We start from the raw sequence: 9161 nt of genomic DNA, 5'->3' as shown, positions 1-9161 counted from the left end.
CTCAAAAAAAAAAAGGTGCCCACCATCACAACCAGCTAATTTTTTTATTTTTAGTTGACGTGGGGTTTCACCCTGTTGACCAGGCTGATTTTGAACTCCTGATCTCAGGTGATCTGCCCACCTTGGCCTCCCAAAGTGCTGGGATTACAGGCATGAGCCACCATGCCTGGCCTGAATTGTACACCTTTAAATTGGTTCTTTTTCCTTTCATTGAGACGAAGTCTCGCTCTGTCGCCCAGGCTGGAGTGCAGTGGCATAATCTTCGCTCACTTCAACCTCCACCTCCTGGGTTCAAGCTATTCTCCTGCCTCAGCCTCCTAACTGGCTGGGAATACAGGTGCACACCACCATGCCCAGCTAATTTTTGTAGATTTAGTGGAGATGGGGTGTTGCTGTGTTGGCCAGGCTAGTCTCGAACTCCTGACCGCAAGTGATCCACCCGCCTCGGCCTTCCAAAGTGCTGGGATTACGGGTGTGAGCCACCAGACCTGGCCCAAATGAGCTCATTTGGTGTCATGATGTGAATTTTGCCTTAATAAACTTTTACAAGGAGAGCGCTAAGTCCAACGCCCTTGTTTTATACAGAGAAGGCCATGGAGGCCCAAAGAGGGTCCTGGCCGCCCAGGTGTGAGTCTGGGGGTGCTGAGTGCCGATGTCCCCACCAGCCCCTGTTCCCCTGCCCCCATCCTCTTCCCACAGCCTGCTGAGGGATGCCCAAGAAGTTCCAGGGTGAGAACACCAAGTCGGCAGCGGCCCGGGCACGGAGGGCAGAGGCCAAGGCGGCCGCTGATGCCAAGAAGCAGAAGGAGCTGGAGGATGCCTACTGGAAGGACGACGACAAACACGTCATGAGGAAGGAGCAGCGTAAGGTGCGTGTGCCCCAAGTCCCCGCGGCCCGTGTACCCTGTGGCTGAGGCCAGTGGTCTTTATGTCAATGTGGGTGAATAGCAAGAGGCCCCTCTGACCTTTGGTCTGAAAGGCCAGGAGGGACCGGACACGGTGGCTCACGCCTGTCATCCCAGCACTTTGGGAGGCCAAAGAGGGCAGATCACCTGAGGTCAGGAGTTCAAGACCAGCCTGGCCAACATGGTGAAACCCTGTCTCTACTAAAAATACAAAAATTAACTGCATGGTGGCGCATACTTATAGTCCCAGCTACTCTAGAGGCTGAGGCAGGAGAATTGCTTGAACTGGGAGGCGCAGGTTTGCAGTGAGCTGAGATTTCCCTGCTGCATTCCAGCATGGGCAACAGAGCGAGATTCCATCTCAAAAAAAAAAAAAAGAGGCCGGTCCGTGTGCCTCATGCCTGTAATCCCAGCACTTTGGGAGGCCGAGGTGGGCGGATCACCTGAGGTCAGGAGTTCAAGACCAGTCTGGCTAATATGGTGAAACCCTGACTCTACTCAAAATACAAAAATTAGCTAGGTGTGGTGGCACGCTCCTGTAATCCCAGCTACTCAGGAGGCTGAAGCAGAATTGCTTGAACCCGGGAGGCGGAGGTTGCAGTGAGCTGAGATTGTGCCGTTGCACTCCAATCTGGGCAACAAAAAGCAAAACACCAGGAGGCACTGGAAATGGCAGAGGGGAGGGAGGCAGAGGAAATGGTGTGTGCAAAGGCCCTGGGGTGGCACGGTCTTGCTTGTTTGTGGACAGTAAGGCTGTCATTGCTCTCTGTGGACGTTTTTCTCCTTCGAGTAATGCCAGGGGTGGGCTAGATGGTCATTCTCACCATGGAGCCACTCTGCCCCGAGGACGCTTGGCAATACCTGGCGATGTGTTTGGTTGTCATAACTCGGGGAGAGGGCGTGTTGCTGGCATCTAGAAGGTGGAGGCCAGAGATGCTGACACCCTAGAATGCACAGGATGCCTCCACAGCAAAGAACGAGCCAGCCCCAGATGTCAGCAGTGCCGAGACAGAGAAACGCTGTGATCAGGCCCCTGTTTCCAACCTGCTGACCCAGGTCCACAGATTCTTCTAGGTGTTTATTTTTGTTGTTGTTGTTGAGACGGAGTCTCGCTCTGTTGCCCAGGCTGGAGTGCAGTGGCCCAATTTCGGCTCACCGCAACCTCCGCCTCCCGGGTTCAACCAATTCTCCTGCCTCAGCCTCCTTAGTATCTGGAATTACAGGCATGCGCCATCACACCCAGCTAATTTTGTATTTTTAGTAGAGATGGGGTTTCTCCATGTTGGTCAGACTGGTCTCAAACTCCCAACCTCAGATGATCTGTCCGCCTCAGCCTCCCAAAGTGCTGGGATCATAGGTGTGAGCCCCTGCATCCGGCCCAGGTGTTTATTTTTTAAAAGCTGTGGTTTGGCGTAGTGGCTCATGCCTGTAATCTCGGTACTTTGGGAGGCTGAGGTGAGAGGATTGCTTGAGGCCAGGAGTTTGAGGCCAGCCTGGGCAACATAGCAAGACCCCATCTCCACAAAACATGTAAAAATTAGCCATTCATGGTAGTGCATGCCTGTCGTCCCAGCTACTTGGGAGGCTGAGGTGAGAGGATCACTTGAGCCTGGGAGGTCAGGGCTGCAGTAAGCTATGATCGTGCTACTGCATTCCATCTTGGGCAACAAAATGAGAATGTGACCCAAGATCCATCAAAAAGCCTTGGCCGGGCGCGGTGGCTCAAGCCTGTAATCCCAGCACTTTGGGAGGCCAAGACAGGCGGATCACAAGGTCAGGAGATCGAGACCATCCTGGCTAACACGGTGAAACCCCGTCTCTACTAAAAATACAAAAAACTAGCCGGGCGAGGTGGCGGGCGCCTGTAGTCCCAGCTACTTGGGAGGCTGAGGCGAGAGAATGGCGTGAACCCAGAAGGCAGCAGAGCTTGCAGTGAGCTGAGATCCGGCCACTGCACTCCAGCCCAGGCGACACAGCGAGACTCCGTCTCAAAAAAAAAACAAAAAAAAACAAAAAAAAAGGCCCAGGGCCAAGCACATAGTGCTTGCTTCATTGGTGTCTGGGTTGTGGTTTAGGGCTGATGCTGATCTGCTTAGCCCAGTAGGTGGCGCCAGTGACCCATGCTAGCTAGCCACAGCTCCTGGTTTCCACCCGCTGGGGTAGCTGAGACACCGGCTCCCTAAGCAACCCCCCAGTTTAGGGGCTGCTATCCTGACAACATGCCCAGTTCTTGGGGGGATTCTGGACATTTCCATGTACTTTACCCGTCATCATTTTTTTTTAAAGACGGTCTTGCTCTGGCGCCCAGACTGGAGTGCAGTGGCATGATCACAGCTCAATGCAGTCTTGACCTCCCGAACTCAAGCAAGCCTCCTGCCTCAGCCTCCCAAGCAGCTGGGACTACAGGCATGCACCACCATGCCCAGCTATTGTTTGTATTTTGTGTAGAGAAGGGGGGTCATCTTACTGTGTTGCCCAAGTTGGTCTCAGACTCCTGGGCTCAAGTAGTCCTCCCACCTCAGCCTCCCAAAGTGCTGGGATTACAGGTATGAGCCACTGCGCCTGGCCTCCCATCACCTTTCTGTGAAGGGGTAGATCCTGCCTTGTTTTTAGCACACATTGACTGTCCCTGGCTTTCTTCCAGCCCCACCCCTACCCACCCTGCTGCACTGGGTCCATGAAGATATTTATAGTTTGGGGTGGGGGGATCATCAAAATTTTGACGCTATAGGAAAGTTGAAAACTCAAAAGGAAAAACAATGTCAAAGATCCAGTATCCATCCGGGTGCGGGGGCTCACGCCTGTAATCCCAGCACTTTGGGAGGCCGAGACAGGCAGATCACCTGAGGTCAGGAGTTTGAGACCATCCTGGCCAACATGGTGAAACCCCATTTCTACTAAAAATATAAAAATTAGCCAGGTGTGGTGGCACACACCTGTAGTTCCAGCCACTCGGGAGGCTGAGGCACAAGAATCGCTTGTACCTAGTAGGCGGATGTTGCAGTGAGCCGGGATCGCGCCACTGCACTCCAGCCTGGGCAACAGAGCAAGCGTCTGTCTCAAAAAAATAAAATAAGCCTGGGTGTGGTGGCTCATGCCTGTAATCCCAGCACTTTGGGAGGCTGAGGTGGGTGGATCACGTCAGGAGATTAAGACCATCTTGGCTAACATGGTGAAACCCCGTCTTTACTAAAAACACAAAAAAATTAGCCGAGCGTGGTGACGGGCGCCTGTAGTCCCAGCTACTTGGGAGGCTGAGGCAGGAGAATGTCGTGAACCCGGGAGGCGGAGCTTGCAGTGAGCTGAGATTGCGCCACTGCACTCCAGCCTGGGCAACACAGCAAGACTCTGTCTCAAAAAAAAAAAAAAAAAATAGTAGTAATAAAATAATAAAACAAAAAGATCCAGTGTCCAGATAGAGAATCCAGAGACCTTTCCGCCCATAGAGTCAGGATCATTGGCCTAGCCCTCCCTGTGGCCGGCATCTTGGCCACTGGTGTTGGCCTCATCCTCTGGGAAGAAACAGGCAGAGAAGGCAGAAAAAGCCCAGATCACATGGCTATGAGGAAGAGCTGGAGCCAGACTGGGACCTTCTTGTTTGTTAAGTGGTGTTTTTTTTTTTTTTGAGGCAGTTTCACTCTATCACACAGGCTGGAGTGCAGTGGTGCGACTTTGGCTCACTGCAACCTCTGCCTCCCAGGTTCAAACCACTCTCTTGCCTCAGCCTCCTGAGTAGCTGGGATTACAGGTGTGTGCTACCACACCAGGCTAATTTTTAGTAGAGATGGGGTTTCACCATGTTGGTCAAGCCAGCCTCAAACTCCTGGCCTCAAGTGATCCGTCCACCTTGGCCTCCCAAAGTGCTGGGATTACAGGTGTGAGCCACTGCACCTGGCCTTGTTTTGTTTGTTTGTTTTGTTTTTTGTTTTTTTTAGACAGTTTCTGTTGCCCAGGCTGGAGTACAGTGGCGTGATCTCAGTTCACTGCAACCTCCGCCTCCTAGGTCCAAGCGATTCTTTTGCCTCAGCCTCCCGAGTAGCTGGGATTACAGGCATGGCACCACGCCTGGATAATTTTTGTATTTTTAGGAGAGATGGGGTTTCACCATGTTGCCCAGGCTGGTCTCCAACTCCTTACCTCAAGTGATCCGCCCACCTCGGCCTCCCAAAGTGCTGGGATTACATGCATGAGCTACTGCCTCTGGCCTGTTAAGAGGTTTGATTAAGGGACAGCAAAGCGTGCCTGTCCTAGGAGTGTAGGTCAGAGAGCATGTACCTCTGAGCACACCTGTATTGCATGTATCCGGGACAAGGTATAGAGAGGGGTTGGACAGGCAATTGGGGCCAGGTGGTGAATAGCTTAGACTTCACTTAGGGGTCAGACAGGACGCCAGTAGACCTTACCATTGAGCATGAAGGCCACCACTGACAGTAGGTTAGCAAATAGGTGTGGCTGCGTGCCCATTAAACTTTACCAAAGGGGCTGGACGTGGTGGCTCTTGCCTGTAATTCCAACACTTTGGGAGGTCAAGACAGGTGGATCACGAGGTCAGGCGTTCGAGACGAGCCTGGCCAACATGGTGAAACCCCATCTCTACTAAAAGTACAAAAAATTAGCTGGGCATGGCGGCGGGCGCCTGTAATCCCAGTTATTCCGGAGGCTGAGGCAGGAGAATCAGTTGAACCTGGGAGGCGGAGGTTGCAGTGGGCTGAGGTCGCACCACGGCACTCCAGCCTGGGCGACAGTGCGAGACTCTCTCTCAAAAAAAAAAAAAAAAAATTTACCAAAGCAGACAGTTGGCTACAGTTTGTCAACCCCTGCTCTCTAGAACATTCCTAGCCCCGTGAGTTTCCCTCATATCCATCCTGGTCAGTCCCCTACCAATGATACCTCTCCTCACTTCAAACATCATGCATTGGCCAGGCACAGTGGCTCACACATGTAATCCCAGCACTTTGGGAGGCCAAGGCAGGCAGATCACTTGAGGTCAGGAGTTCGAGACCAGCCTGGGCAACATAGTGAAATACCGTCTCTACTAAAATTACAAAAGGTTAGCCAGGCGTGGTGGTGGGCACTTGTGATCCCAGCTATTTGGGAGACTGAGGCATGAGAATTACTTGAACTCAGGAGGCAGAGGTTGCAGGGAGCCGAGATCGCACCTCTGCACTCCAGTCTGGCTGACAGAGACTTTGTCTCAGGAAAAAAAAAAAAAGCCTCATGCGGGGCCCTGTCTGAGGCAGAATGTGTGTGTGACATGCATCAGTCAGGGAGCCTCAGGATGTTGCCTCTGACCGAAGGGGAAACAGCCTCCTCAGCACAGCAGTGGGAGCCCAGTTTGTGCGCTCTAACATCCTTGACTTTAACACCCCCTCCAACTTTCCTGCTGTGCAGGTGGGGGTGGGGGTCAGGCCCTGGTGGTGTCTTAGGTGCGTCTACCCCTATTCTGTGACATTTCTTTCTGTCAAATCTATCTGGAGACGCAGTGGTAGTGTCCCAGGGGGACGCTGTAGGTGTGGGGCTCATCCCTGGGTAGGCTGAAGGTGTGAGTCAGATGGTGGAGTCTCAGGCAGTGAGCGGGCAGGCAGGGGTGTCCAAGACCAGGGCCCTGCGGGAGTGCCAGGCAGCGGACATAGTACTGCCCTGAGCCTCCAGCAGCACTATGTATAAACCATGGGCTCACTGGGCCCCCTAGGGTAGGTGCAGGACAGGGCAAGTCCAAGTCCCCTAGCCCAGATGTCCCTCATCCAGCCAGCATCAGGGCTTCCCTGGGTGGCCAATGTGGGATCAGTTTCAGCTTCAGTGACCCACGTCAGGGAAAAGTGGACAGTGCTGCCCGACTCATAAGGACAGAGCCCCTGCCCTAGCCTGAAACGGGTCCAGGCCTCCCACCGCTCTTAGAATCCAACATGAACCCCTCCCTGGCCTCCAGAGGCTCCCCGTGGCCCAGCCATCTCCCTCCTGACCTCTTCCCCGGCCCCCTTCACTCCCACTTCAGCCTCCAAGCTGTTCCTGTTATAACAAATGGCTCCTGCCTCGGCGCCTTTGTACTGGTACCCCTGCCTCTAAGGACGCCCCTGTTCCCCAGCTCTCCCCCTTGGCCGGCCCTCTTCGGACCCAGGAGCGTCACTTCTTCAAGAGCCACCCACCCGCCCTGTCCAAGGTTCCCCTGCTGGCCTCACATCTCCCGCCCAGGGCAGCCCCAGGACCCATCTGGTTCCTGGCATGTCCCCTGCACCCAGCACAGAGTCTAAATCTTTGTTGGCTGAGATGAAAACTCAAACCCCAGGCTAGTGGGTGCCGCGGGGGTGTGGGGGCCTCTGCCTGACCATGCATGCGGCCCCCGCAGGAGGAGAAGGAGAAGCGGCGCCTCGACCAGCTGGAACGTAAGAAGGAGACACAGCGCCTGCTGGAGGAGGAAGACTCCAAGCTCAAGGGCGGCAAGGCGCCGCGGGTGGCCACGTCCAGCAAGGTCACCCGGGCCCAGATCGAGGACACGCTGCGCCGAGACCATCAGCTCAGGGAGGCCCCGGACACAGGTGGGGCGGCATCCCGCTCTGGAGCTGCACTTTTGCCCACTGCAGAGGCAGGGGACTTTGAGTCCATTAGACCCCCCTCCTGGCCCCCAGAGAAGCTGCCGGGGCTCCGCGTGGTGCAGGGTGGGTGGGTAGGCCGCCTCCTGGTAAGCCTGGCCGTGAGCACAGACAACCTCTGGGCTTGGGCCCCCTGGGGTCCTCTTGTTTGCAGGGCTGCCGGAAATGAAGGCCGAGAACTGGGCGCCGGGAGGGTGGGACCTGTCCCAAGAGGGCTTACCAGCTCAAGTCGGTTCCATACCCCCTCATGTCTCCCGCCTTCCTCCCGCCTCTAGCTTCTCCTGCCAGTCTCTATCTCATCTCCTTGGAACTGTGCATCTTTGCTTATCTCTCTCTGTCTCTGTCACCCCCCCCCCCCCCCCCCCCCCAAAAGCCAAAGCCCCCCGGGGGGGGCCCCGGGGGGGGGGGGGGAACGCCCCCGGGGGGGGGGGGGCTCCCGGGGGGCGGGGCCGGGCTTTTCGGGGCGAGGCTGCGCCCAAGGCCCCCTGACGTGCATGTCCACCCCGACTCAGCGTGGCAGAGGAGGCGGCCGACCGGCACCCAGAAAGACGCATGCGGGCAGCCTTCACAGCCTTTGAGGAAGCCCAGCTGCCGCGGCTCAAACAAGAGAACCCCAACATGCGGCTGTCGCAGCTGAAACAGCTGCTCAAGAAGGAGTGGCTCCGCTCTCCCGACAACCCCATGAACCAGCGGGCTGTGCCCTTCAATGCCCCCAAGTGAGCCCAGAACTGGGGGAGCCAGTTCACCCACGGGTGGTCCAGGTCACGACTCTGCATGCCCTTATGCCAGGTCAGCTTCAGGGGTCACAGAGCGTTCCGGGGGGCCAAGGCGTCGGGCCCCGGGGCCATGGTCTTATCACCAGCCACCCGTCCTCCCGCCATAGGATCCCTGTCCCAAGTGACACCCCACCCCCTCCCATCCCCCAGCGCGTGTGTGTAGAGCCTCAGGGCTGAGTGCCCAATAAAGGTGGCGGCAAGGCTGCAGTGAGGCACTTGAAGCCTAAGTGAGTGGGTGGGGAGAGGTGGGCGGAGATGGGGGAGAGGGAACAGCTTTGGGGACCTGTTGTGAACCGCACTGGGACCATAGCTAGAAAAGACAAGAGCCCCAACAGCGCACTCCTTCCTGCTGCCAGCTATACCTCATCGGCTCCTGCCATCACCCCTCCTTGACTGCCACTGGTCCAGTGAGGGACCTGCTCCGCTATCCCCTGCACACGCTCAGAAAGGTGGAAGTGGAGGTGCTGGCCACACTTCAGGGGCAGACCTAGAGAAGAGCTGGAGGCTGTCTGCCTCCTGAGATTCTAGTTCAGGGTGGGCCCTGGGACTTGATTGGGGGTTCCATGCTGTGTTTGGGGTCAGGAAATGCTGGCGGCTGTGGTGTTATTCCTACAGGGGAGGCATCTGGGCCAAATCCTTCTGTGATGAATCCTGGGCAGGCTTCCCAGTGGAGGATTTCTTCCTTAGTGGGGGATGAGTCAGATCTCATCGCAGAGGGAGGAGGAAGGCACTGGGCCGGGAAAGGCCTGGAGGCTGCAGTGAGCAGGTGGATTGGAGTGGGTGTGAGCAAGCGTCCTGTCGGAGACTGCACGTCTGGGAAGGGTGGAGTGGGATTTGAACCTAGTTCTGGCTTCCTAGAGCTTAGCCAGCCCTTAAGAACAGAGGAAGGG

At 55.9% G+C, this 9161-nt stretch overlaps 1 protein-coding gene across 1 annotated transcript in view; it reads left to right on the top strand.

Annotated features, from left to right (window-relative positions):
* CCDC124 (coiled-coil domain containing 124) overlaps positions 1 to 8486 on the top strand; it is a 12207-nt gene extending 3721 nt beyond the window's left edge. Inside the window, exons 2-5 of the mRNA XM_023229657.2 lie at positions 700 to 869; positions 7252 to 7441; positions 7771 to 7958; positions 8003 to 8486. Of these exons, the coding sequence (XP_023085425.1) occupies positions 711 to 869; positions 7252 to 7441; positions 7771 to 7958; positions 8003 to 8215 (750 nt within the window). The 5' untranslated portion in view covers positions 700 to 710 and the 3' untranslated portion in view covers positions 8216 to 8486. The remainder of the gene's footprint in view (positions 1 to 699; positions 870 to 7251; positions 7442 to 7770; positions 7959 to 8002) is intronic.
* The last annotated feature ends 675 nt before the right edge of the window (positions 8487 to 9161 follow it).

The sequence above is a fragment of the Piliocolobus tephrosceles genome, chromosome 21, assembly GCF_002776525.5.
Source record: "Piliocolobus tephrosceles isolate RC106 chromosome 21, ASM277652v3, whole genome shotgun sequence".
In the NCBI taxonomy this organism is placed as follows: Eukaryota; Metazoa; Chordata; class Mammalia; order Primates; family Cercopithecidae; genus Piliocolobus; species Piliocolobus tephrosceles.
The sequence above is the reverse complement of the archived record's forward strand: the minus strand, read 5'-3'. Positions and strand labels throughout refer to the sequence as shown.